Raw genomic sequence first — 27,950 nt, forward strand, 5'->3', positions numbered from 1 at the left:
AGACAATGCCCCACCCCCGACCCCAGCTCTATGCCATCTCCCGTCTGATTTCTGTTACTGTGCAATTGTTTGTTGTCGAAGGTCTTGTACACGGACTCACGCCACACTGAGGCGCTTATGTCTGGCTTCCTCCACTCACCAGGAGGCTTTTCAATAGTTCGTTGCCCCTTCCCACCAAGTGGCATCGCACTGTGTGGACGTACCACGATTATCTTTATCTTCACATCCCAGTTGATGGGACTGGCTCGTTTGCTTTTCCAGTTTTGAGCTACTGCGAGTAAAGGTGCTCTGAACGCGTGTGTACAAGTCTTGTGCGAACATGTTCTCATCTATCCTTGTAGCCAGGAGCCCCGTGCCAAGTTTGCACCACCCCCGCCACTTTGGGTGGGATTGTGGGGTTTCACAGTGATGAATCCTTTATGTATTCTGGTTTCGAGTCCTCTGTCAAAAATATGTCTTGAGAATATTTTCTACCCGAGAGACTCGCATCTGAGGGAGCCTAGCAAGTGCTCAATGTGACGCTCCCGGAGGTTTGCAGTGGGGAGGGGTGGGCAGGTGCTGCCCGAGGAACGGAAGGGCCGGACGCGTTCGCGGGTGGAAGACCAAAAGTTTCCAGCAGGGGGCAGCAGAAACCAGCGCACGGCTCCAGGGTCCGGAGGCCCAGGACCTTCGAGTTGCAGCATGTCCGAGGCCAGAGGGGCCTCGAAAGTCTTCCGATGCAGCGCCCTCTAGGGACCAGTGGGGGGACCTGCGCTCCCCCTCCCTCACCTGTGCACGTGCTCGGCTCCCTCCACGGTCAGGTTCAGCACGACGCTGGCCCTTTCTCTGGGACCCTGTCCAACCTCTGTCTCTCCCTCCCCACTCCTGCATAAGGAAGTTAAACTTGCCTCGCCTAGACTGAGTGCTTTCAGGACTGGGGATTGGCTGAAATTGCCTTAGTGACTCAGAGCCTGGCAGGAAGTAAGTGCCCCTTAAACGTCCCAGCGGTGGTAAGCCACCCTGCGGAAGGCTCCTCCAGCCCCCTGGACCCCAGCTCGGCCTCCTGGGCCAGCCCTGTGGCTGGAAGGATGCCCCCAAGAGGGAACAGGAGGTCCAAGGTCCTTATTCGTTTTTGTTTTAACTTTTTAAAAAAATGATTATTTATTTTGAGAGAGAGTGAGCAGAGGACGGGCAGAGAGAGAGGGGGAGAAAGAATCCCAAGCCGGTTCCATGTTGTCAGTGCAGAGCCTGACAGGGGGCTCAATGAGCGGCTTGATCTCATAAACCCCGAGATCATGACCTGAGCAGAAATCAAGAGTCAGACGCTTAACCAGCTGAGCCACCCAGGGACCCTGATTTTTTTTTTTAAGGGAGGCTCTCCACCAAACATGGGGCTCGAACTTGGAGATCAAGGGTCATATGCTCCCCCCAGGGAGCCAGCCAGGCGCCCCAGCTCATTCATTCTTTTGTTCCGCAATCACGTGTTTTGTGCCCAGGATACAGAGGAAGCGACCATGACTATGATGATGGCGGCAGCTGCTTTTGTTGAAAAAAACCTACCGATAACCAGGTTCTCCCCGAAGACCTTTGTATTTGATCACTTATTTGGGTAAGAAATAAAAGTTCCTTGATCTCAAAACCTCACATGCTAGTTGAGGAAATAGTTACTCGTTCGTTCGTTGGTGCAATAAAGATCCGTTGAGCACCTGTGTGTGCAGGCACTGGGGCTATTCTGTGAACAGAATAGGGAAAGATCTAAACACGGAGGTCGAGAGGGAAGCTCGCACCCGGTAGCGGTGCTGGAGGGGAGACGATGAACACGAAATCAGAGAAATCCGGACACTTGCCATGATAGGTGCCGTCAGACGCCAATAGAGGGAAATAATGCGGGAGGGGAAGGGGAGTGCTGGGGGGGGGGCGATTTGGGAAAGGAGGCCAGGGAAGGCCTCACTGGAAAGGTGACCTCCAGATGAAGTCCTGAAGGAGGGAGCAGGCCAGGAAGAGCGAGTACGAGACCCCGAGGCCAGAGCACGGGCTACGTTCAGAGACCAGCCCGAAACCTGCAAGGAGCGGGTGTCGTCCGTGGATGAGCCAGACCCTGCGGGGGCCTTGTGGGCTGTGGGGGTTTGTTCTGCGAGGCGGGGGGGGGGGGGGCGCAGGGGATTCTGAGCAGAGGAGGGTCATGGTCCCGCTCAGGCTTTAACGGGACAGTTGTGGGCTGACGTGGCTGCAGGGAGCACGGTGAAGCAGGGGCAGTGGGACGAGGCCACTGCACTGACCCCGGGGGACGGCGGTGGTGGCTCAGAACCCGGGGAGCCCAGCCGGGGGCAGCGTGTGGGTGCCTCTTCCCTCCAGGATGGGAAGGCTGCTGGGGGGGGGGGTTCCCAGAGGGGGCCGCCTTAGAGGCATTGGGGAGGGCCGAGAGAGCCGCCACCAGCTGAGCCTCGGGCTGGCGTCCTGAGCACACAGCGCCCCCCTCAGGCCTGACGCCCGCATGCCCCCCGCATGTCAGGCCCTACAGACGAGGGAGGGAGTGGCCTCCGCCCCCCTGCAGCCCACTGCGGGGGGGGGGGGGGGGGGGCTCGCAGCCTGGGTAGGGCAGGGGAGCCGGCAGGGGGAGCCTCAAGGGACAGAGCCTCCTTGCTGCTCACCGAGCCTGTCCAGGTGCCTGGCAGTGATTCCGAGACCCTGGCCAGCATGGTCCCAGTCAGGGGGCCCACCTGCCCCCTCCGTCGCCGCCCTCCGGGGTCTCCGGGTGTGGATGGGGGACCCTGGAAAAGGAACCATAGCCCCAACTGCCTGCCTTCCAGCCGGGCGTCCCCTCCCTGCCCCCGGTGGTCCTGGCCTGAATCTGCCCACAGCCGCCCCCCCCGCCCCCCCCAGCCCTGCCCTCTGCTTCCCATCCCTCAGCCCTCCACTGTAATCACAGCTCAGCCCAGACCCCCTCCTGTGAATAATTGGGGCTGATTTAGGGGCTATCAGGGGAGAGAGGGGGGGCTAATGGAGTCTGTGGGGGGGCCTGGTGATGAGAGGAGTATGGGAGGCAATTAGCAGGGCGGCAGCCTCGGGAATCACCTAATGCACCGGCCTGCAGTCAGGGCCCGCGAGGGCTTGGGGAGGGATCGGGGCCATCCTTCAGCCTGGCAGCAGGAGGTTGGAGGACAGACAGCAGGAGGGACTTCCAGGAAAACAAGGGTAAGGGGGGAGAGGGGGCAGCTGACGGGATGAGTCGGGAGCCCCTGGTCCCCCACAGCCCCTCACTCCCCAGTACGAATGCATGTGTGTGCAAACACACACACACACACACACACACACACACACACAGTGCCCCATATGAATCCTATCCCTCACTGGGGACCAGCTCCTGATTAATACCAACATTAGCCCTGAATGCTCTCCCCTCCTGGCCTCCCCGTCATTAATTACCTCCTCTCCCAGCCCAGCAGAGGGGAAGCCAGCTCCTCTGGGGCAAAAGGAATGAGTCTGCCCCCCTGCCCAAGAAGCCACCCCTACCCCTCCTCTGTGCTTCTGAAGGCAGAGAGCAGAGAGGAAGGAGGGAACCCTGAGCAAGGACGGAGGGAGAGTATGTCATACCACCCCCCCCTGCACCCCCACAGCCCGCGCCCCCTCGCGGAGGCCCTCGCCCCTCGGATGCAACCCGAGCGCCAGCCCCACCCCTGCAGGTAGAAGAGGGGCCCCCCGGGACAAGGTGGACAGCCACACCCCCGATCCCCTTCCCTTTCTTTTTTTTTTTTTAATTTTTTTTCAATGTTTATTTATTTTTGGGACAGAGAGAGACAGAGCATGAACGGGGGAGGGGCAGAGAGAGAGGGAGACACAGAATCGGAAACAGGATCCAGGCTCTGAGCCATCAGCCCAGAGCCCGACGCGGGGCTCGAACTCACGGACCGCGAGATCGTGACCTGGCTGAAGTCGGACGCTTAACCGACTGCGCCACCCAGGCGCCCCTCCCCTTCCCTTTCTGATTTCACCTTGGGAACAGGAATCTGCACAGAGAGCCAGGCTCACACAGACCTCCTCAGAGACTGTCACGTGCAAACACAAAAGCAGACACACTGGGGACAAGTGACAACCCGAGGATGGCATCGCCTGTGTGGCATCACCCAGCACCCAGCACCCACAGCGCCCACCGGGAACGTGCGCTTCCCAGGACAAGGGAGGCTGCCGACAGGGGCAGGTGACGGGTCTCAGAACGTCCGCGTTGGCGAAAGAGGCTCTGCCTTCGTGATGGGACCTTGAGTGGCCTGGACTTGAACTTGAGACTCAGGAGGAGGGAGCCCTGCTTCTCGCCTTTGGGCTGCCATCTTGAATCTCTCCATTTCACCTGGGCCCTCCCCCTCTCTCCTTTTCTTCCTCTCTCCCTCTCTCTCTCCCTCCTTCTCTCTCTCTCTCTCCCTCGCTCCGTGTCACAGCCGCACACACACTTTAAAGCAAAGTGCGGTGAACTGAAACCCAGCCCGCAGCCCCCCAGTCGGCCCCTCGCCAGGCTGGAAGCTCAAACCCCGCTGGGCCCTCTCCTCCCCGCAGCCTTTGGGTCCCACACTGTGTCTCTCCACGTCTCCCTCTGAGAAGGCGCCGCCCAGCTCGCCCTCAAGGATAAGGGGTGGAGGCTCCGTGAGCCCCTCCCAACACCCCCGTGAGCCCCCTTGTAACCAAATGAGCCTGGAGACCCGACAATCGATACCCCTCAAAGACGAAGACGATGAAGACGCTAATAACTTTACCCCCTCTCGTCCTCCGACTCTTGCCTACATTAGCTCTGACCACAGGCCCAGGCAGCTGGGATCCGCCGTGGGCGGGCCTGGAGCTGAGTAACCCCTTCAGATCCAGGTGGGAAGCGGGAGGGCAGACAGCAAGAAGGACTTCCCGACGCCCGCGAATGGGAGGCCACGGGGATATGGGATAGAGGCCGCCAAAGCATGTTTCTAACACCTAAATGGATACACGGGAGACCTGACTCGAGTCTGTGAGGACTTGTGACCTCAGAAGCACCCTACAGGGGTGCCAAGGTCCATGTCTAGTCCCTGAGGGCTGCCTGGAGGAGGTGAGCAGGGAAGGGAGGTCCCACTGGGGAAAACCAGGGGACTGGAGTTGCCGGCGGGGCGGGGGGGGGGGCGGGGAGGTCAGCCAGTGGGGGTTGCTCTGGCCCTTCCCTCCCCGCAGGGGAGGCTCTCCTCCCACGAGGCTGTTGGGCAGCTCAGGGACCTGCAGTCTGCGGGGCTTCAGAGGGAGGAAGAAGCCCCTTCCCCACCCCACACGTCCCACCTCCGGGGAAGTGCCCTCCCAGAGCAGCTGCAGCCGGGGGGCTGGTGGCGATCAGCCAAGAGCTTCCCTTCTGTGATCACCGTTCCCACAAAACGCGGCCCTGCCGGCCTGTGCTGCCCCGTCCCCACGGACCAGGGATGGAGAGGAGGAGGAGGGGGAGAAGGGGGAGGAGGATGACGCCGACAAAGACAGAGGAGAGGAAAAGGGTAATAAAGCCCGCAACCTTGTGCCCAGGCATCCACGGGCCAGTCCCCGCTGGGAGGGACTCACACCGAAGACTTGCTTCAACCTGCAAACAACCTCGTGAGGTTAGTGCTAGTACTGTCCCCATTCTGCAGCGGAGGACCCGGAGGCACAGACAGGTTGAGTAACTTGCTCAACATCACACAGCCGGGGGATGCGGCAGCTGGTCTGTGGGCTTAACCTCCGGGGAGCCTCGGCCTGGAAGAGGAGGAAGGGACCCAGTTAAGCAGGGGGGTGGGCTGCAGAGCTTCTTGGTCCAAGCGCTTGCTGGGAGATGGGGCTCAGAGGACAGCACGCAGCCCGCGGGCTGTGTCCTGCATCTCGGGCTCTCTGCCCTTGTCTCCGCGCCGTGCACGTGCTTGCCCTGCTCGGTGGCGCGCCCCTGCCCCGCTCTGCCTCTCTGTGGGCCCCCCTGCAGCTCCGGCTCTGTCTTCTCTCCGCCTCTCCCGTCTTCCCAGAGCCCCAGAGCCCGAGCTGCTCAGATGTTCCATTTTAGCACTGGAGTCTGTGAGAGCTGATGCGGGAGCATCCCTGGGGCCTGGCAGTGGCCTGAAAGGCGCGACTCCTGGGTCCTGGGTCCTCCCAGGACCGTCACCCCCGCCCTCACCGGACGGCCTGTCCAAGGCCACTTTAGGAATTTGGCAAGACGGGCTCTCTCCAGCTGGCACTTAGAGAGCCCAGGGCCTATGGAGTCTGGGGTTCTCCCTAGGGTCTCTCTTAGCTTGGGGGTTCACAGGGGCATGGGTCAGGACATCTTCCACCCAGGCTGCCCCGGCCCTCTGCCCACACAGGCCCTGGAAACCCCAACAGATGCCCGATCCCCTGTCTCCTGTCAGGAATCCGGCCCCCCGAGGGGCAGTGCAGGAAGGAGGCCGAGGCTGCCTCGGGAGGGAGGCGGAGGGGGTCGGACGGCTTGGGTCCCTGGGCTCTTTGGAGAGCCCATCCCCGCACTGGGGTGGCCCCGGGGGACCCCCGCTGGCTTCTGTACCACCGACTCCCTCTCTCCAGAGCCGAGAGCGGAGGCTGGCAGCAGCTTCCTTTAGAGGAAAGTTCTGGGTGCTTTTCTCAACGTTCTCACAGAGCGAGCCCACCACCATTTCTGAGCCTCTGTCCTCCAGCGGACACAGCCTTTTTCTGAGAGGGAGGGGTGGCGGGAGGGGCTCACAGTAGGTCTGGGGGCCCCAGATGTCTGACCCCCACAGCCCCAGGTTGCTGTCCCTGTCCCAGCTCCCCGCGGGGTCCTCGGGGTCCCATTCCATTGATCCCCCTGCTGGCATCCGCCTCAGCTGGTGCTCAGCCCCTGGTGTGTAGGGCGGTGGGGGGGGGGCGCTAATGGACTTGGCACCCGCAGGAGGTAATTAACAGGGCGGGGCGTGGGCCTCACTGGGGTGGAGGGGGCACCATTACTGACAATGGAATCCAACAGCTAGAGAGAGGGGGCGGGGCCGTGTGTGTGTGTGTGTGTGTGTGTGTGTGCGCTCATCTGCGTGGGAGCAAAGAGGAGCCAGTGAGGGGGCTCTTAGGCCGTGAAACTGGCAATGTGGGTACAAGCCCCCTCCTCACCAAGCAGGGCCAGGTCACCTGGAGGGGCCCCGATGACTGGCTTCAGCTCCCCTTCCAGATCAATGAAAAGCTATCCCCAGTCCTCTGTCCCACACTCTCCCGCAATATTCCCCTCCAGGTCCTAACCTGTTCCCAGCACCCCTCACCTTACCTTACCTGCCCAGCTTTTCCAGCTGTGGTTTGAAGAGCTTCTGATGTCCTGATGCCCTTGACCTTGGAAATGCCCCCACACGCCCTGGCAGGTCCCTTCTACTGCCTGACCTCCATCCCCTCTGCTTCAGCGATGGCCCAAATCCTGCTCAGTGCGGGAGGCCCCCTATGGCCCTACCTCTGGGGTCTCCCAGGCTGGCACTGCCCCACCCCCTCCTCAGCCCTGAACTGGGGCTCCAGGGGCAGGGGAGGTGGGGAGGATGGGGGCGCAGGTGAGACAGAAAGCGTCCCAGGACCCCATGCTGTTCTCCAGGACATTCTCTGATTCAGTTGCGTGTCTCACCTGTGTCTGTTTCCAGCATGCACCTGCACCCTGTCTCTCCATCGGTGTCCCTCTGTCTCTCTGGGTGTCTGTCTCTCCCCTCTGTTCTCATACGTCCCTCTGCAGTCTTTTCATGTCTCCGAGTCTGTAGATCCTGTCCCGGTCTCTCTCCAGGCACCTGTCCCTGGCCTACCTGTTGGATGTGATCCCCGACCCTGTCTCTCCCGCCACATTGCCACCCGCCCCCTTACCGCACCCGCTGTAAGCCCTGCCTTGCTGGGTGGTGTAGTACGGCCTCACTCCTCCCAGGTCAGGAGAGCAGGGCCTGTGAACTTGGCCCTCAGGGACCAACCCCCGCCCCCCACCCCCATCAATCAGCCTGCAGCCCTGGGTCAGACCTCCATTAGCACTAACCAGCCTGGACAAGAGGCAGACACCATCGGGCTAGGCCTAGGGGTGATAAGGCCCAGATTGAATCACTGTGTGGGGGGAGCTGGGCACCCAAGGACATGAGACAGCCACGACATTAGCCCTGAGGAGCCTTGGGGAGTGTGGGTTATTGTGGGAGCTCAGCAGGTGATTGGAAGTGATGGGGCGGGAAGCAGGAGGTGGGGGGGGCGCGGGGGGCGGGCACTGCTCCTCCAGGGCTCCATGTGATGAAGATGGGGGCAGGGCCCAGGTCCCGAGGGGATCCTCGGCCAGCCTCGAAGCCTCCAGAAGCCTGGGGCCACTCAGTAAAGCCAAGTGCTGTTCCGAGGGGCAGAGGGGAAAGGAGACCCTACCTCCTCCTTGGGCAGAATGGCACAGGGAGACGTCTCTATCCTTCCGAAACAGACACCTTGCCCGGTCCCTGGCCCCCAGATGCTGACCTCCAAGCACTTAGAGCCCGGAAGAGCGACAGAGAGGAAGGAACATGGCGTCCTGCCTCCCCCACCACCTCCTTCCCCGGCCTCGCCACGTGCGCACGCGCGCGCACAGCACGCTCAAGCTCACTCTGTCGCTCATCCACTGGTCCTATCATGTGCCCGCCCTGTTCTGCCCACACCAGTACCAGGCGGACCCACCCCACGGATACTCCCGCCCGGTCCGCCGTGACATCTAACTTCCGCCTCGCGCTGCAGCCTCGGCCTTCGCGAACACGAAGCGCGGAGACGGACGATTCGGGTCTGAAGTTCTGGAAAGCCTGCCCTGAGGCTGCCTCTCCACCAGGTGAACGCAACGGTCACAAGACTAGGAGGCTGCCACAGCCGGAGGTGACAGCAGCATGGACTAGGGCCACCGCGGAGGGCAACTAGAGAACCCCTCTCCCGGAGTGACGTCATCCCAAGAACTGGCGAGAGACACGCGGCCAAGGGATAATAAATATAATTGCCATGACGGAACCTGCCCAGAGAAGCAGGGACATCCTGTGCTCCCAGACCCCACTTGTCCCCTCCGGCATGCTGAGGGTGAGTTAGATGCTGAGATCACCCCGGGGGCTGCTGGGAACTGCAGGGGTGACTGATGGCAGGCCCGGGATTCCGGCTGCCCGGCCCCTGGGTGGCCCCCTAGCCCAGGACGTCCAAGTAGACAGGAGGCGCCTGGGCCAGGGCCTGCAGCCGGGCGTGCACCTCCTTGATGCTGTGGCGTTGCTGTGGCTCCCGCTGCCAGCAGCCCCGCATGATGGCGTAGACCTCCGGTGGGCAGGCCCGGGGCCGCTCCAGCTCGCGCCCCTGCGTGATGCACTCGATCGCCTGGGGCCACCGGGGCGGGGGAGAGAGAAGAGGGCACACGGTGCTGGAGCGCCACCCCCCCGGAGGCTCTCCCGGAAGGCCACACACAGGTCTGGCCTCTGGGCTACTAATCTTCTAAAAGGATGTGGTGAACCACCGGGACACTGAGCAGTGGGAAGGATTCAGGCTAGGTAGACTCTGGGGGTAGGAGCTTCCAGAAGGGCTGGAATCAGACCCTCAGAAGACCCGCCAGGTGACGTGAGGAAGGGGAGGGGCCCCGACATTTGCCAAACCCACCGGCCCAGTGCTGAGGGCTGAATGGAGGCGGGGGGAAGGGCCCCCCACCTCTCAGCTCCAGGGGGCAAAAAAGAAAAGAGAGCAGGATTGCAGGTAACGGCCTCGAAGAGGGTTTGCGATTTAAGGCACGGGGCGACCCACTCCCTTTTCTCTTCTGTAGGCACCACTCTGGGGGGACCTAGCTCCTCCGAAAGTTTGAAACGGCAGCAGGAGAGACCAAAGTTAGACTCCAGGAAGGACTGTCAGAGCAGCGAAGGGATCCAGGGACGGAGAGATGGTGGGAGGGAGGTGGGCGAAGGGGCCTGGAGCCTCTCCCCCGCTTCTCCCCTCCCTCCCCATTAGAGGACTTGGGTTATGGGCAGTGCTAATTCCATTCCTTCTCTCAGTGCTTGAGAAAATTAAAATCTATAACCCTCTCCCCCACCCCACCGGCCTCCAGGGAGCAGACTGCATTAGCAGGAGAAATGGAAACTGACAGCTGCGAGCCAAGGAGGGGGAGGGGGGCTGCTCTGGGAGACAGAACACCTGGGGCCCCGCGGTGGCCGCGTCCGGCCGCGCGGGCAGACGGAGCGCCAGGCCTGTCCTCCCTGCAGTCTGACCTCCGGCCTTCCTGCTGCGGCCTCAGGCCCTCCGGTGCTGTGCTCCTCCTCCCGGGCCTCTCCCTTCCACCCTGACGATGCCTGCGAGGTCTGTAAAGCGCAGCTGGGCATGGGGGTCTGGGCTCCGTCTGTAAAGTGCTTTGGGGCTCCCCCAGGAGCCAGCTGGGGCCGGGCTAGGACGGTGAGTGGGCAGAATGCTGGGGGGGAGGGGCTGGGGGGAGGAGGCCCAGAGCTGCAGGGACGCTGGATGGGGGCAGAAGGGGACGGGAGGGGCAGGGCTGGGGGGGGGGGGGCGGGCGGGGCTGACCTCGGTGTTGGAGAGCTGGTACCAGGGCTGTTTGCCGTAGGTGAAGATCTCCCAGAGCACCACGCCGAAGCTCCACACGTCGCTCTCGGTGGTGAACTTGCGGTAGAGGATGCTCTCGGGGGGCATCCAGCGGATGGGGAGCATGGTGCGGCCCCCCACCTGCGGGCGGCACCGTGTCACTGCTGGGGGGAGGGGGGGGGGACCCGCCGCTCCCGCACCTCCCGCTCCCGCCCGTGGAAGCGGCTCTGGGCCCGCGCTAAGAGGGAAGGACCCACGATGTCTTTCCGTCTGTCCGGGAGAGCAGAGAGCCGAGGAGGGGGGTTCAAGTCCCGAGCCGGCAGCCTGGGCCCCCACACCACCCTCCTGGGGTCGAGGGGCCCCCCGGGGGGGTCTGCGGTGCCGGTGCGGCCCGGCCGGGACCAAAGACCCTTACTCGGTAATAGTCGGTGCTGTAGATGTCTCTGCTCATGCCGAAGTCGCCGATCTTGACCACTAGTCCCTGGCCCACCAGACAGTTGCGCGTGGCCAGGTCCCGATGCACGAAGTGCAGACCCGCCAGGTACACCATCCCGGCAGCGACCTGGCTGGCCACGGCCAGCAGCTGGGACAGGCCCAGGGGGCCCGGAGCCACGTCCTCCCTGCCAGCCAGCAACTTGGCGTCGGGCCCGTGGGACCTGCCAGAGAGTGAGGGAGAGGGGCGGGCTGGGGGGGAGAGAGCCCCCAGGAGGCGGAGGCCGGGGAGCCTGGGGAGCTGGGGTGGAAGCGGGGAGGGGACTCAGGAGAATGGAGGGGGGGAAGAACGGGGAGGCGGGTGCTGGAGGGGCTGGGCTGGGCCCGCCAGGCGTGCCCACCTCCAGAGCGCTCGCCGCTGCCCACACTTCCCACATTCGTGCCCCACCCCCAGGCAGCCCCCTTGCACTCTGAGCCCCGCATCCACCTGCCCGCTGGCCCCTGCATCTCTCGCTCACGGGCACCTCCCACTCAGTCCTGTAGATGCTTAGCATCTTCCGCCAAGTCTGGGCCTTCCTCCGTGAAGGGAACCTCCCTCCCCGGCCTCCGAGCCTGAAACCTGGGGGTCCTCCTGCCTCTCTCACCTTCGCCCTCAACATCCAGCCTCCTGTGGGGTCCTCCTTCCTTCCCGAGGTTTCCAGGACGCCCTCCACCTCCCACACGGCCATCACCAGGCCAGACCAGTCCAGACCACTCAGCCCCATCCCCCAGATACGCCCTGTGACCCCTGCCTGAGCCCAGGGCTTTGTCAGCACCGCCCCTTCCTACTGGCCAACTTTCTCCCGGTCCACTTATTTCTTCGTTTCTTCCAAAGCCTGTTAAACACCTCCAGTGTGCCAAGCACCAGAGCTCAGGTGGAGAGTAGGGTACAGATAAAGGGGTCACCGCAGTGCAGTGTGGGGGGCACCTGATGGGCACTCGGGCCGGAGATGGAAGAAGTCAGGGAAGACTTCCTGGAGGAAGAGACATTTAAAGTGAGACTCGAACCCTGAGGAACAGAGGTGACTAAGCCATTCAAAAGGGTCAGAGACAGAGGTGAAGTGGCTGGGAGGGAGACCCGAAGTGCCAGGCAGAGGGAGCTGTAAGTGCAAAGGCCCTGAGGTGAGAAGGAACAGATGCCCCTCCTAGGGAACGTCTTCCAGACTTATCAGAAGCTTTCATGGTCCCCTCCTTTGGTTCTCCATGTTCCATGCAGCCATGAGAGCCGCTTCTCCCACAGCCCGGGCCCCGGATAGCAGCATCACCAGCACTCAGCACTGAGCCCACACCGGGGCGGTGGGCAAGGGGAAGGCCTGCTGTGGACTCCAGTTCCGCTCAGCCCATCCACCCCCGCTCAACATCGGGCCCTCCCTCCTGCTCCCCAGCCTCCGCTGCGTCCTCCTCCTGCTTAGACCCTGAGGTCTCTCCCAACTGAATTCTGTACACCTCACTGCCAAGGGGGCGTCTGGAGACCACATCACGACCTTTAACTGGACAGCCACAAAATGCTTTCTTATCCACAGCCACAGTCCCTCCCCCCCCCCCGCCCGCTCTTGTCCCGCTTAGTGGCAGGGAAACTGAGGTCAGAGAAGAAAGCTACCGGGTCACAGCTGATCCAGCCCTGGCCCTCCCCCTTCCTCCCTCACACCTGACAATGTCCCGTCCTGCGGAAGGGGGAATCTCATGCAAGAAGGACTCAGCAGAGGGAACATGTGACCATCACAGTCAGGGCTTGAGACACGGCTCTACCTGGGGTCATACTCTCCCCTGGGCCGCTGACCACCTTCGTGCCCTGGGGCAAGTCACTTAAGCCTCATCTGTGAAATGGGCACCTTTCCTGAAGTTATTAAAATTGTCGGCACACGTCAGTAAACGCATCGGAGTTGTTCTGCCCAAAAGGAGGGAATTTCTAGTCACTTCCTCCAAGTGTAAATTGCCACATGCTCTCGGAGAGCATGAAGAATAAAAGTCTACTTATGTTATTACACAGATGTGTACAAACACACGCAGCCCTAGTGAAAGTGACTTAGTCACTTAGTGAAAGTGACTCGCTTAGAAAGTGAGCATAGATCATGGAGCCTGGAGCTCAGCAAGCGCCCGACAAGCGTTTGTTACTGTTGCTGTAACTCTCGAAACCCCACCTCCTGGGGGCCCGGCTTCTGCGCGCCACTGCGCCACGGGCCACTCAGCCTCGGGCCACTCCTCCACGGCCACTCTGCCTCGGGCCACTCCGCCACCGGCCACTCCGCCACGGACCATTCCCCCATGGGCCACTCCGCCTCGGGCCACTCCCCCACCGGCCACTCCGGCTCGGGCCACTCCACCTCGGACCACTCCGCCATGGGTCACTCCCCCACGGGCCACTCCGCCACCGGCCACTCCGCCACGGACCATTCCCCCATGGGCCACTCCACCTCGGGCCACTCCCCCACCGGCCACTCCGGCTCAGGCCACTCCACCTCGGACCACTCCACCACAGGCCACTCCCCCACGGCCACTCCTCCATGGCCACTCTGCCTCGGGCCATTCCGCCACGGCCACTCCACCTCGGGCCACTCCCCCACCGACCACTCCGCCACTGGCCACTCCACCTCGGACCACTCCGCCACGGGCCACTCCTCCACGGCCACTCCTCCATGGCCATTCTGCCTCGGGCCACTCCACCACGGCCACTCCGCCATGGCCACTCTGCCACCGGCCACTCCGCCATGGGCCATTCCCTCACAGGCCATTCCGCCTCGGGCCACTCCCCCACCGGCCACTCCGCCTCGGGCCACTCTGCCGCTCACGAATGCATACCACTCTCTGCAAAGCCACCTCCCCTGAGGTACAGCTCCCAACTCCTGCTAGGGCCACCTTCCCGACTGCCGCCACCCTGTCCTCTGCGCACGCTGCCTCTGGCGTTCACACATCTGCCCTAGAGCTCCCCGGGGACGACAGCCGCGCCTTCCCGCTACTTCTTGGCGCCGCCTCTCGACTCAGGGATGCGCGCGTAGGGAAGGGATGAGGGGCTCAGGGCCAGGGGCCAGCGCGGGGGGCGGGGGGCGGGCACTCGTACCGGAGGAAGCGGTTGAGGTCGCCGTGGCGCATGTACTCAAAGACCATGAGCAGCGGGCGGCCCTCGGTGCAGACCCCGAAGAAGCGCACGATGTGCTGGTGCTGGAGCACGGTGAGCAGCTGGGCCTCCCGCTGGAAGTCCTGCCTGGCGCTCTCGGACACCTCCTTCAGTGCCTGGACGGCGGGGCGGCACTGAGTGCAGCACCGTCCCCCCCCCCCCCCAGCCCCAGCTCACGTCAGGGAACGCTGGTGCTCCGGGAGGTGGCCCGGCCAGCGGTGCGTCACCCACGGGGTCTCACCTTGACGGCCACCAGCATCTTGTCCTGCTCCGGCAGCAGGTTGTAGCATTCGGCCAGGAAGACCTTCCCGAAGGCGCCCTCGCCCAGCTCCCACTTGAGCACGATGTCCCTGCGCTTGATGTGGTGAACACCTGCAGAGAAGCTCGAGGGATCACGCACAGGAGCCCCAGCCTCTGGGAGCAGGGGCGAAGTGCCAGCCAAGGGGGTGGCTGGAGGCTGCCATGAGCCTCCACGTGCTCACCAAGCCCCATGCCGGGGTGTGGACGGGGGTGGGGGCAGATGGGGGGGGAAGGCCCGTTCGGGCCTGGGGTGGGCAAAGGAGACGCTACCGGGGCTTCCACACACACACACACACACACACAGACACGTGCACACACACCCAGGTCCCCCCCACCCTTGACCCAGGATAGCCGCTCACAGGCATCACTGAAGTATTGTGGGTTCTCAATGATGTGGCCTTGGAGCCCAGAGCCTTTGCCCTCAGTGGGGGACAAGGAGCTGCCACCTAATGTCATGAAATGCAGGGACATGGCCAGTCCGTCCTCTGGAGCCAGCACAGCTGTGCCTGGGGAAGAGACATAGCCATGTGGAGGGGTCACAGCCCAGGTGCCCGCCCTGGCCCCTGGCAGGTGCAGGACACCAGGCAACCCCACCTCCCCACTTGCAGGGGAGGACTGGAGGAGCGGAGGAGCAAGTCAGCCGGCAGGGGAGGGGGGGGGGGCACCGCGGCCTCTCTCCGTCTGGCTCCTGTCCAACCCCAGGCCCCGTGGGCCACCAGAGAACTCCCCCGCCACCCCCCTACAGAGCTCAGACCTCCCAGACCCACTTAGTGTTTGACTACAGTCCAGCCACCAATTAGCAGCTGCTGCCTCTGACACTGCCCCAGCCCCGGCCCCGACACGCTCACTCACACTCACTCACACCCACGAGCCCTGCAGCCAGGCCCCCAAACACCCCGACACACCCCCGAGCACTCCACCTGCCCGCGGGCCCCCCACACAGAGGACAGAGCCCGCAGGACAGACTGATGGACAGACTGACGGACAGCCCCGCTATGGCACCCCCACTCACGGTTGATCCCAAACTTGTTCCTCCGTCCACATTTGTTGAGCACAAGGAAGAAGGCGGAGAGGAGGAGGCAGGCAAAGACGGCCAGGCCCACGGCCACTGAGACCTGGGGGGCGGGGGGGGCAGACCCAGAATTCCTCCTATGGCCTCAGAGCTCCCCCAAAGCACATGGCTTCTCCGGCCTGCGCAGGGGCCCAGAGTCAGGCCCCCAGACCTGCCCCCTACTCCCCTGGCGCCCCAGGCCGTGGCTGTGAGGGTGGCTGAGGGAGCTCAGGCCACACGGTAGCGGTCCCCACGCTGTGACCAGAAAGGACACACAGACAAGCCGCTAGCCCAGACTCCGGACCCCAAGTCCTCGGCAAGCTTCCCGCCCCACACTCACCCCAAAAGGGGTTTCGTCCTTTTTCTCCACTGGGTCTCCGGACGTGCTGTTCGAGTCTGTGGGGACACAGGGAAGAGTGGGCCTTGGCACACTCAGTGCCTCCTGCCGCAATGCCCCCCGCCCCCGCCGACCCCTGGGGGGGTCAGGTCAGCCGTGCCCCCTGCCCCAGCCTCGCCTTCAGACCAGACGAAACCGCCCTCCGGCCTGAGCTACTCACCCACTGGCGAGAAGGAGACTGCCGTGGGAGGAGGAGAGAAAGCCGTCAGATGCCGGGTGGAGAGTGGAGAGTCACCCCCCCCCCCAGACTCATCCCTTCCCGGGGTGGGGTGGGACGGGGAGGTGACGCTGCTGGACCTTGCTGAGAACAAGCACGTGGCCCCTTCCAGCCCAGCCACGGATGCCCTGGGGCAGGGCCCTCTCTCCTGCCAGCCCGAGCGAGTGGACTAGCCGGGGGGGGGGGGGGGGTTCAGGGCTCCTGGGCTGGGAGGGGGGCGGGGCAAGGAGGCCAGCACCGAGCCTGTCACCACAACCCCAGGCCCCTTTCTGTCCAGGCCCTGGCACCCCAACTTCTGGGGTCGGGATCACAGCAGCGCGTGGGCGGGGCCTCCCCCCCCCCTCGACACCCGCACCCGCACCCAGGGGGAGCCCGGGGGGGTGGGGGTGGGGGCGGGGCTCAGGGTGGCCCTCGCACCGGGGATGGGGTCCTCGGGGTTGAACTCGAACGGGTTGTCCATGAAGGCCGCCAGCACGGAGGCGGCGGCCCGGCCAGAGGGGTTGGCGGCCAGCAGCGTGTAGTTGCCGTTGTTGACGTGGGTGGGCTGGTTGAGGCGCAGGCAGCCGTGCCGCACGGTCTCGTTGGCCGCCGGCTCCAGGAACTCCGTGAAGATGAAGCTCGTCTCGTTGAGCACCGAGCCGTTGAAGAGCCAGCGCAGGGAGGGCGCCGGCTGCCCGTCCACCGAGAAGGGGATGCACCAGTGGTGCAGCTCTACGGCGGCATGCAGCTGCACGCTGGCCGGGACTGCGGGCCACAGACAGGGGCGCGGCGAGGTCAGCCGCCGGGGAGCCCAGCGTGGCCCCGCCAGGTCGGGGGGGGGGGAGGGGGGGCGGGCAGAGCCAGAAATCAGGTGGCGGGCCTCAGGGAAACGGGCGAGCAGCCCCTAACGAATTCCCCGGGAGGGACATTTTGGAGAAGGGCGACAGTAAATCTTCAACCAACCAGGCAGCAGGTGCACAAAACGCAGAGGCTTAAAGCACTTAAGTGGTGGCCGTGAGTAAGCGACGGCCCCGGAGACGCGGGGTGCCCGGCTGCGGAAACTAAGCAGGCCGTGCCTCTCGGACAAGAGACCCGGAAAAATTAAGTGCAGTCAAGCTTAAGAAGACCGGGAGAGGGCCTAGACATCAAACAAGCAAAACGTATCTAGTTAAAAAGCTTTCTGAAAACAGATACGGGTTTGAAAGAGACCCGACCTAAAAAAAGCAGACACATACGTGTCAGGCAGCGGGATCCCCCTCGGCAGGGAGTGAAACAGCCAAAGCCACTCCCACCGACACGGACAGCCCGAAGACGTGCCGCTGAGCAAAAGAGCGCACAGTAATACTGGCGGTATGATTCCACGCGTGCGACACACAGGGACAGGTAAGACGAAGCCACCTTGACGGGGCTGCGGGACGGGTGTCAAATTGTTTTTAAAAGCAAGGAAAAGAGGGTCACGAAAGTCCAGATGGGGCGGAGAAAAAGGACGGCGAGAGGAAGGGAGTGTCTTCGGAAGAGCTGAAGAGTAATCACTGTTTACGGTGTCTGAGTTTGGGGCGCCCGGGGGGCTCAGTCGGTTAAGCGTCCGACTCTTGGTTCCGGCTCAGGTCACGATCTCACGGTTTGGGGGCGCGAGAGCCAGCCTCGGGCTCTGCGCTGACAATGGGGAGCCTGCTTGGGATTCTCTCTCTCCCCCTCTCTCTGCCCCTCCCCTGCTCCCTCTCTCTCTCTCAAGAATAAATAAATAAAAACTTAGATGGAAACCAATCTGACAATAAATTTCATACATTGAAAAAAATAGTGTTAAGAGCTAACGAAATAAAGAAATAAAAACTTAGAAACAATTTTAAATAAAAAGAAAAATAAAGTGTCTAGGTTTTACGTACAAATCTAGATCATAGATCACAACTAAAGGACTATGTAACGCACCGGGTTTAAAGCGATTTGTTGGCAGACCTAGGGGAATTAGGCAGCGAGCCTACAGAAGAAGCCGGGAGGGGAATTTCTTGTCTTAACACTAGGATGTGCGACAAGAGTACTACGAAGGCTACGAAGGGTCAGGCGGTGAAGCGATCCAGAAGGGAGCAGTGAGAACAGCCGGGCGGCGGGCACCAAGGGCCTCAGGTAGCAAGACTTGGGCAGGGGGCCAAAAAGAAATCCATCGCCATCCCTCCGGCCTTGACAAGCCCCCAGGACTTCCCCCACAGGATCGGGTTTTCATGGGAATCTGGAAACAGCTGGGCAGGAGCAGCTGTGGAGACACGTATCCCGGCCCATCCTCCAGCCCCCCACCCCCACAGCCTCTTTTCAGGGAAGGAGGGGACATGGGGGTGGGGGGCCGTCATCGGGACTCACAGGACACGTTGACCTGCACGGAGACTTCAGCCCGGCCCACATCATTCTCCGCCCAGCATGTCACATTCTTCCTGTTGAGGTCACTGGTGACATTGGCCAGGGTCAGCCCCAGGGATGGCAGAGCCCCAGATTGCTGGGTCAGGGAAGAGAGGGGGAAATCAGGAAAAGTGTCAGCAGGCCTGGGTATGGAGGCAGGGGGCCGGAGCTGAGGTCTTTGGGGGAGCCCCTGGGGCTCCAGATGGAAAAGGAAGAAGGCGTAGGGGGAGGAAAGAGGTGCAGGAGAGATTATAGCAGAGAACGGCCCCCCTCCTTTAGAGCTCGTTCGCAGACTATGTCCTGGATTGTGTATTTAATGGTCCGAAACATCTAGAACATGACCAGTAACCTCAAAATAGGCACGGGATACCCTGAACCAAAACCACCGTCCGAGCAGCTAAATAGATGTCAAGAATCCCAAGCGCCAAACAGACACAACTCACTGGACGAGCCAGCTGGGGTCTCGCCACCCTGCTCGTTTTTGTTTTACACACAGTTCTAATGGTCTCGGCCCGAGGAAGGCCAGAAACGCAGAGGCGGCTTGGATGGCAGGGCGGCAGGTGGGAGGGACAGCGGCAGCATGACCCCACCCACTTTGGCAGATAAACACAGAGAGTGAAGTTACAGGCAAAGCGACTTGATTCTGAATCATCATCGAAAGATTGAATCAGCTTCAGATTCTCTTCCTAAGAAACTGCGGCTACGTGCCAGTTCCACGACCTTAGGACAATTCTTAATCTTGCTGAACCGTGGTTTTCTTGTTTTGTAAGCTAGGGAGGTAGACAAAATGATCTTTTGACGTTCTAGAAAGCTATTTTCATAAAATGATGAAAATACACGAAACAGTGGATGACCCTCACTTATCTGGAAATCTCCTAAATGCGGGATCCTTTGAACAAGTGTGGGAGGAGGTGAGCCTTCCCCGGGTTTCCACTGGAGTATTAGCTCGAAGACTCCAGAAGAGCCCTCCGGTCTCTTGTGCAAGCTCTGGGTTCCAGGCTCCTCCAGGGGAAGCCCTGCGCTGCCCTGCCCCCAGCTTCTCTTTGCTGTCCCATCTCCCCCAGATCACTCTGGGCACAGGGCATCCCACTAACGCAGAGCTGCTCCGCCATCCCCCAGTGTCCTGAGGGTGACCAGCACCCCCCTGCCCTCTATTTAACCCAGTTGGGTGTGGCTTTTCTATAGGAAGTTTCTAGAAAACAGAAGCGGTCGCAAACACGTAAGCCTCCCAAAGAGAAAAAGCAAAACCCTGGAATTTGCCAAAGCGGTTGACCAGAGGTCTCTCCACAGATGGTCACGGCCAACCTCCTGCCTCCACCTGGCTCCCTTCCACCGCTCACTCTCGGGGGCTGTGCTCTCTGGGAGGGAAGGAGCCACACAGTGGCTACTGGTCCCCCCACCGTGCCTGGATCCCCTGCTCTGGTGGTTCCTCCTTCAGTACTGTTCCAGAGGCCTCCAGCAATTCTGGGGGATGGTTCCCTCCCAAAGCGAGGGCCTCCGCACTGAACGCGCTGGTCTGGCTCCTCCAAGGGGCTGGACCCTGCGTGTCTCCTCGTGGGGCCAGAGTTTTGGGTGGGCGCAGCCTATCGTCCACCCCTGATGATCTTGTCAACAAGGCCTGAGTCTGCTGCGGCTACACTGCCATCATCAGCCTGACGACAAAGGGCAAGGCGTGGGAAGATGCCCAAAGACACATCTGCAGGACAGAGATAGCAGCCAGCGTGTCCAGAGGCAGGCGGGACATCAAAGGTCATCGTGTCCACCTCCGCAGTAGACCAAAGTGCAGGCAGATTTAGGCATTTTTCCAAAGACTCGTTAGTGACAAAGCTGGACCCAGACCCGGGCCTTCTTCCCTAATACGGTCGTCACACGCCCAAGAAGACGCTGCTTCCAGAATCTCCAGAAAAAGACGCGAAGGATCCTGAGCACTCACCTGGGTGCCAGGACCACAAATACTGTGCTCTCGGGGCGCCTGGGTGGCGCAGTCGGTTAAGCGTCCGACTTCAGCCAGGTCACGATCTCGCGGTCCGTGAGTTCGAGCCCCGCGTCGGGCTCTGGGCTGATGGCTCGGAGCCTGGAGCCTGTTTCCGATTCTGTGTCTCCCTCTCTCTCTGCCCCTCCCCCGTTCATGCTCTGTCTCTCTCTGTCTCAAAAATAAATAAACGTTGAAAAAAAAAATTTAAAAAAAAAAAAAAACAAATACTGTGCTCTCTCCCTCGTCTCGTTTCCTTCTCCAGAAAGCAGGTGGACGGCAGGGAGAGTCTGTGGGTTCAGGGACCTTCTCTTTTGCGGCCAGAGAGGGGCCTAAGTCCTGGCGGCCCCAGCAGAGCCTGGGGTCCCTGCTGGGCCAGTGCCCACCCTGAGGGTACGTGTGCACCTGCCCCACAGAATGAGCCGCAGCCCCGTGGAGTTAAGCCGTATCTGTCCATCCCTCACGCTCTACGTGCTTCTTCCTCACTGTCTCTCTTTTCCTGTCTTTGGCCCCGTGTCCTGTCCAAGCCTCTCCTGTCCAAGCCCTGAGGGGAAGAGGAGGACCAGGGACGGGGGTGGGGGTGGGATACAGCGCTTCTCACCGTCACCGTGGCCGACTCCTCCAGCTCCGTGAGGATCCAGCCAGCTTGCTCCAGGCCCCGCCCCTCCACCTGGCATTGTAGCAACACATCGTCGCCCACGTTCACGGAGGCATTGGGCGTCTGGACCTTGAGCACGGGCACGCCTGGCAGCCCCGGACGGCCAAGGGATGTCAGAGCAGCGAGTGGCCTTGGGGCCCTCCCTGGCGCCATGCCTCCTCCCCCACCCTCCTCAGCGACCCTGAGCCCTTACTGGCAATGCCTCCCAACCTCCAGTCCCCCCAGCTTTTGCCAGTGCCCGCTCCCCGGGCATGCGGCTCCTTCCCAGCCCCTTACACCACCTCCAGCACCTACCGCAGCTGGCATTGGACAAGAGGGCCAGGGGCCCCTGCCCGGGACACTGCAGCCTCTGTGCACGAACTCCGCCCAGGCCCTCCTCCTCCCAGCGCAGCAGCCAATGCAGGGCACAAGAACAGCGCAGAGGGTTCCCCGACAGGACCCTGTGGGCACGGGGGACACCGAGAGAGAGAGAGAGAGAGAGAGAGAGAGAGAGAGAGAGAGTCAGGGCGGGGCAGGTGTCAGCCGGGGGAGCCACAGAGAAGGAGTATCGCAGTAAGAGGGAGTGCGGTCAGAGCGCAGGGGCGGGAACATCCACAGGGAAAGGAGTGGGGACAGAGGAGAGGCTCCTCCTCCTGGGGACCCAGGAACAAGACATTGTCACAAGAAATCGAATCCGGAAAGTCAAGGAGCCGGCTGTGGGCTCCACGCAATTGCCCTGCCCCAGCGGGCTCCCTGGGATGACAGGCCGGGCGAGGCCTCTGAGCAGGGTGACAAAGCGGGAAGGGCGCTGGGGTGACCCACAGGCCCCAGGTGCCGACCACACACAGACTGCTGCCCAGCCGGCCCGCGTGCACAGGGTGCCGGCAGTGTGGGCAGATGCACGCGCGGCCCCCAGCCTCCAGTGGGCCTGCGGCCTCTTTGACGGGGGTCACGGTCACGTGCCGAGTCCCTGTCTCGGGTCTCAGCTCGCTGCCGAACACGTAGTCCCCAAAGAGCGTGCCCCGCAGCTCCACACGCACCCAGTGACACACCTCCACACAGGGATACGAGTGCCCACGCACACACACGCACACATACCGATCCGGCCCCCTGGGAGCCCCACACTCACAGCTCCTGCAGCGACAGGCCCTGGACGGTTTTCCAGGAGAGAGACTCCAAAGCGTTAAAGGAGAGGTTCCTGTGGGAGGTGAGATAGAGACAGTGGCCTTGAGCCCCAGCTGGCCTGCTCCGGCCTGGGGGGGGGGGGGGAGCCCCGGGAGCCACAGGAAGCTGCTGTCCGGCCGCCCCTCCTGGGGCAACAACTAGAATCATCCAAGGGGCACCGGGGCCGGGACAGGTTAGGCTCTTTGAGTCCTCCTCTCCTCCCTGGGACAGCAAGGGTTAACCCCACTTAACCCCCTCCCTAGACCCCAGGGAGGGGGTCCCAGGGAACAGCCGTCCCCCTCTCCCCCACCCTGGCCCCAGCTGGCAAAGTGCTGAGGCCCCAGCTGGGGGAAGGGGTTCCATCTGTGCTCCCCTACCCACGAGCCCGGGACGGGCCACAGGAGGAGGGGGATGGGGACCAGGATCTCAGACTCCTTCCTCAGCTCCCCCCACCCCTCCCTTCCCCTCCTCAGGGCCCCTGGCCCCGGGGCCCCTAGCTGGAGACAGGGAGAGGTGAGCCCTGAGGGTTGCCAGCTCCTGGCCACACGGTGAGCCAGGTTGGGAACCCCGGCTGGTGCCTTTCACCAGGCCTCGTCTACAGGGCCTGCCCTGGGGCCCCCGGGTAGCCGCTTGTTGGGCCGCCGACCCTTGGTTTCAGCTCAGGTCATGATCCCACAGTTCAGGGGACGGAGCCCTGTGGCGGCTCTGCGCTGACTGCACGGGGCCTGCTTAGGATCCTCTCTCTCCCCTCTCTCTCTGCCCCTTCCCCCTCCCCCGTCAAAACAAACATTAGAGGCGCCTGGGGGGCTCAGTGGGTTAAGCTGCCAACTTCAGCTCAGGTGATGATCTCATGGTCGGTAAGTTCGAGCCCCGCCTCCGGGCTCTGAGCTGGCGAAGGCTGCTTGGGGTTCTCACGCTCTCCTCTCTCTCTCTCTCTCTCTCTCTGCCCTTCCCCCACTCGTGCTCTCTCTCTCTCTCTCTCAAAAGAAATAAATTGGGGACGACACGACCTCTCACCGCGTTGACCGTGAAGATTCACTGACATCACGTATTGTGAGGTGTCACTGGGCACGCATCTTTAACTGAAGCCCCCAGTGTGTAGTCCGGGATGGAACATCACTTTTGCGTGTGTGACAGAGAGGGGTGGGGGAGGGGCAGAGGGAGGGGGAGACCAAGGGTCCAAAGCAGGCTCCGCGCCCACAGCAGAGAGCCTGATTCGGGGCTCGGATTCACGAACCGTGAGATCACGACCTGAGCCAAAGCCAGACCCCCCCCACCCCCCCCCGCTTCCAGGCTACCCCAGGGGCTCCCGCCGCCCGCTTGCTCCCTCGCACTGGTGTGGATCCGAACTCCGGGAAGAAAAACGGGGCAGGCACCTACGAGACGGACGCATCCTGTGGCCGGCAGCGCGGGGGAGAGACGGCGAGGACCTTGGAGCCCACGGGGTGGGAGCTGGGGGCTCCCGCCTCCCCGGAGCAGGTGAGGACGAGCCCCGGGAGAACGGGGGAGACACTGGCCCGACCGGCTCGGGGCTTTCTTCAGAATGGGGGGTGGGGGGCACGAGCCCGGCAGCCGCCCAAGTCTGGGGGTCCTCCCGCTCCCTCTGCCCCGCCCGGGCCACTCACAGGCGACTGAGCCGAGGAGTAAAATGGAAGACATCTGGTGCCACGAAACGGAGCCCGCTCTTCACGATGGTGCTGGGGGCGGGGACAGCAGGATCAGCCCCCCCGGGCCTCAGCTACCCACTCCAGACCCCAGTGCCCAGCACCGGACCCCCCAAACCCTCCCAGCCTCCCCGGCTACCCTGGCCCCACTGACCCTCGGGCTTTCTGATCTCCTCCTGGAGTCTCCGAATCCCCGCACCCGTACCCGCACCCGCACCCGCGCCCACACCCGCAGCCCCTCACAGGCCTCTCAGCTCCCCCAGGCCCCTCAGGTCACTGGGCTCCAGGTGCCGCAGCCGCTCTTGGTTCTCGATGTAGCTGTGGGGAGAGGGGGCGGGAGTCACAGGGGTTCAGCTCTCCAAGTCCCGTATGCAGCCACCGCCTCCCCCACAGTCACACGCGCAGGTGCACACACACTCTTATGAACACTTGCACACATATGCACTCGGGCACACGCAGACCTGCTGCACGCACATACGCGCACAGGTACATGCATACACGTGTACGCAGAGACACCTCACACTCACTCACACACGTGCGTGCATTCTCTCACCTGTCATGCGTGCACACACAGCCATGCACACACACGCAGGCATACACATGCCCACAGAGACACGCCTCCTCGATGCACGTCACACACGCGCCTGTGACGCCAGCACGCCTGCGCCGTCACAAGTGGACATGTGTGTGCACATATCTCTCACGTGCACAGATGTACTCACATTCCTAAACACGCAGAAGCCCAGTCGCAGCTTGGTGTTCTGCTTTTATGCACAGGGCCTGTCCCACACATGTCAGAAACGGGGGGGTCCCGCACATGCTTAGAAATGGGGGGTCCCACACATGCTCAAAAATGAGGGTCCCGTATGTGTCAGAAGTGGGGGGGTCCCACACATGCTCAGAAATGGGGGGTCCCGCACAGGCTCAGAAATGGGGTGTCCCGCACATGCTCAAAAATGGGGGGTCCCGTATGTGTCAGAAGTGGGGGGGTCCCACACATGCTCAGAAATGGGGTGTCCCGCACAGGCTCAAAAATGGGGGGTCCTGCACGTGTCAGAAATGGGGATCCCGTATATGTCAGAAATGGGGGTCCCACACATGCTCAAAAATGGGGGGTCCCACAAATGCTCAGATATGGGGGGTCCCGCACGTGTCAGAAATGGGGATCCTGCACATGTCAGAAATGGGGGGTCTCGCACATGCTCAGAAATGGGGGGTCCCACACAGGCTCAGAAATGGGGTGTCCCACAATTGCTCAGATATGGGGGGTCCCGCACGTGTCAGAAATGGGGATCCTGCACATGTCAGAAATGGGGGGTCGTGCACGTGTCAGAAGTGGGGGGTCCCCACAGAAACACTTGCCTCTTGCTTCCACCAAGGGCCTAGGCTCACCACAGTCACTGCCCCCCCAGCACAGAGGAAGCCCTGTGGTCATGCCCATATGTGTTCCCAAACACACATTCACCATCTGCGCTGACCCACATTGCAGCACACGCACGCTCACACACACACACACACACACACACACACACACACGCCCCACCCTCTCCTCCTCAAAGCCACAGCCCCTCCCTACTCAAGCAGCAATTCCTAACCCCCCCCACACACACACCTTTCAGCAGAGCAAGCGAGAGGCACAAGGCTGTTGGCCAGGGACCCCTTGAGCTCCTGCCTGCCCCAGCAGGGACCCAAAAAGGGGGAGGGGGGCAACGGGAGGATGGAGACGGGTGACAGGGGAAGAGGCACAGACTGGCTGGCTTACCTGGCGAGATAGTGGTGGGAAGGCTCAAGGAGGGGGGCAGGAAAACAGAGGGGAACAGAGACACCGAAAAGGAGAAAACAAACAGGAAGAGACGGGCAGAGAGAGACACAGGCAAGGAGAAAGACAGATAAGGACAGGCAGACAGACAGATAAGGACAGAGCGCCAGAGAAGGCGAGATAGGGAGCCGGGACAGAAGGCCCTGCATGTGGGGTTGGGGGTTGCTGACGCCCTGGGCCGTGCCCAGCTTCTAGATCCTTCTGGACTCGGCATGCCAGGGAGTTCCTGAGAACTCAGCTGCCCTGGAGTGGCATGTCAGTGTGCCCCCCACCCCGCCCCTCCCACATGCCAGGGGCCCCTGACTCACTGCCCGTTCTCAGAAGTCCCCTCCTCTACCCTCTCACTTTCCCTCGCTTACAGGAACCGGGCCCGGCCAGCATAACGGACCCCCTCCCCAGCCGGGGCCCCAGCAGGACAGCCAGGTATCAGGCCCTCCGGCCCCTGAGGCCTAGGGGACAATCTCCAGTGACGGTAGAAGAGTAGGTCCCTGCTCACAGGGTTTACACAGAGCTGTGGGGACCCAGGGAGGGTGGTGGCTGTGTGCAAACTGTCAGGCGGCACACTCAAAGCTGCCTCATTCGTTTGGATTCATAATCAATCTGTCTTTTGGAGTCCATTATCTCCTTGTTAGCTCTGCGGGCGAGGGAGGGGAGGAGGAGGGGGCATGCAGGCAGAGGCAGGGGGTCAGGCCGCTGCCCCGCCCTGAGGGACATCCCCTCTCCCCACCCTGCACCTCCTAGTCCCCGGCCCAGCCCGTCCCCTACCCCCGCCCCACCCCCAGGGCTGGACCCACTTGGGGCCTGGCAGGGAACTGGGGCGAGAGGAGACATTCAGCAGCCCGGGCCCCGATGTGAAGGCACAGGGCACTGAGTGGACTGGACCAGCGGTGGCGGCCTGGATCCCGCGCCCCTCCCATCACGCAGAGACCTAGGCCCAGACCAAGACAAGGCCATCATCTCGTCTCCTCCTGGTCTCCCTAGGGCCATTAAAGAGAGAGACTGAGGACCTTCCCGTTAATTACCACAAGATACCGGAGTAACTCACTGCCAATTATCACAGGCTGCTCAAGTAACTTCCAGACAGTGACGGTTCCCGCCTCGGACGCCTTCCAACCCGTCGCTGCCTGAGGCCAGGGTTCCTCACCCGCCCTCTAAGCCCCAGGCCCCAGGAGGAGGGTTTTTCTAGCAGTTCCTCCCCTCTTCTAGAAGCCTTGCCGGCCCCACCAGTCCCGTGGGATATTCAATCTTTTCCAGCCATCACCATGTGATGCTTGGGGACCTCTAGGTATTTCTACAGAGTACCCCCATAGGTTCACCAGCTGCTAGGGAGTACTCCAGTATTTTGTAACCAAGTGCTGCAGGACATCAGAGTACTGCAGAATGCTGGAGCTTTCTGCCAGCCTGGGGCCCTGAAAGGAGGAGAGTGTCTCAACAAGAACCCTGGCTTTCTGACCCAGGTAGGGGGAGGAAGGGTGGAAAGGGAGTCAGGACAGGGACAGAGAGGCCAGGGGTCTCCTTTTCCACCTCGGAATCAAGGGGTGGTGAGGCCACGGCAAGGTGGAAATGGGGAGACGAGAGCTGGACCACCTCACCAAGCTACGCTCCTCACCACCTCCACCAGCTCAACCCAGCGTTGCCTGGTCATGACCCAGAACGGGGTGGGGGCTAGTTTCCCCCTGGAAAGGGGACAAGGCGGTAAGGATTTGAAACTAGGGACTCCCCCCAGCTAGCCACCCTCCCCCCACCCCCACCTCCAGGAGGCAGAGCTTGGGCTCCTGTCTGATCTCCAGAAGGCCGCTTCCACACGGCTGGGCTCCCCCAGACCCGGTGCACGGACAGCCCCCTCGCCCCAGCTGCACTGAGCACCGCGGTGCTCCCTCCAGACGGTCGCCGCGGTGGGAGCCGCCGCCAGGTGCAGCCTCCCGCCGCGCCCGCCCCTCCCGGGCCGGCAGGCCCGAGGGGAGTCCGCGCCCTCGGGGCTACGGCTACACCCGTCCGCTCCCCACCCCACCCCCGCCCCGCCCCGCCCCGCCCCGCCGGCCGGACACTCACAGCTCCGTCAGGTTCTCAGCGCCCGGCAGGCGGCGGAGGCTCTCCAGGGCCCCAGCCCGGGTGCAGCGCAGCCCCGAGGGGCCGTGGGGGCAGCAGACGTCCGCGCAGGGTGCGGCGCCCGCGGACGCCAGCATCAGCCAGGCCAGCAGGCTGCCCGGCCCCGCGGCCCGGCCGTGCCCGCCCCGCGGCCCGCGTCCGCCTCGCAGCATCGCGCCGCCGGCAGCCGTCCGTGCGCTCGCAGCCGC

The 27,950-nt window shown here is 62.6% G+C and overlaps 1 protein-coding gene across 2 annotated transcripts; it reads right to left on the reverse strand.

The window, feature by feature from the left end:
- Positions 1-9,090: 9,090 nt before the first annotated feature.
- On the reverse strand, positions 9,091-27,914 carry NTRK1 (neurotrophic receptor tyrosine kinase 1). Of its 2 annotated transcripts, XM_047092949.1 has the most exons (17): positions 27,706-27,914; positions 24,078-24,152; positions 23,796-23,867; positions 22,136-22,204; positions 21,322-21,467; positions 20,971-21,113; positions 18,362-18,494; positions 16,445-16,771; positions 15,971-15,988; positions 15,754-15,809; positions 15,375-15,477; positions 14,722-14,868; positions 14,304-14,434; positions 14,006-14,178; positions 10,892-11,132; positions 10,459-10,617; positions 9,091-9,276 (listed from the first exon to the last, which is right to left on the reverse strand). In XM_047092949.1, the coding sequence occupies exons 1-17, from the start codon at positions 27,912-27,914 to the stop codon at positions 9,091-9,093; spliced, it is 2,388 nt and encodes a 795-aa protein (XP_046948905.1). The 2 variants fall into 2 exon arrangements, with proteins under 2 accessions (XP_046948905.1, XP_046948906.1); XM_047092950.1 differs by lacking the exon at positions 15,971-15,988.
- Between the last annotated feature and the right edge of the window lie 36 nt (positions 27,915-27,950).

Source organism: Lynx rufus, unplaced genomic scaffold (assembly GCF_022079265.1).
Source record: "Lynx rufus isolate CCGP_SWC_20201006 ecotype Redwood Valley unplaced genomic scaffold, mLynRuf1.p SCAF_31, whole genome shotgun sequence".
Classification (NCBI taxonomy): domain Eukaryota; kingdom Metazoa; phylum Chordata; class Mammalia; order Carnivora; family Felidae; genus Lynx; species Lynx rufus.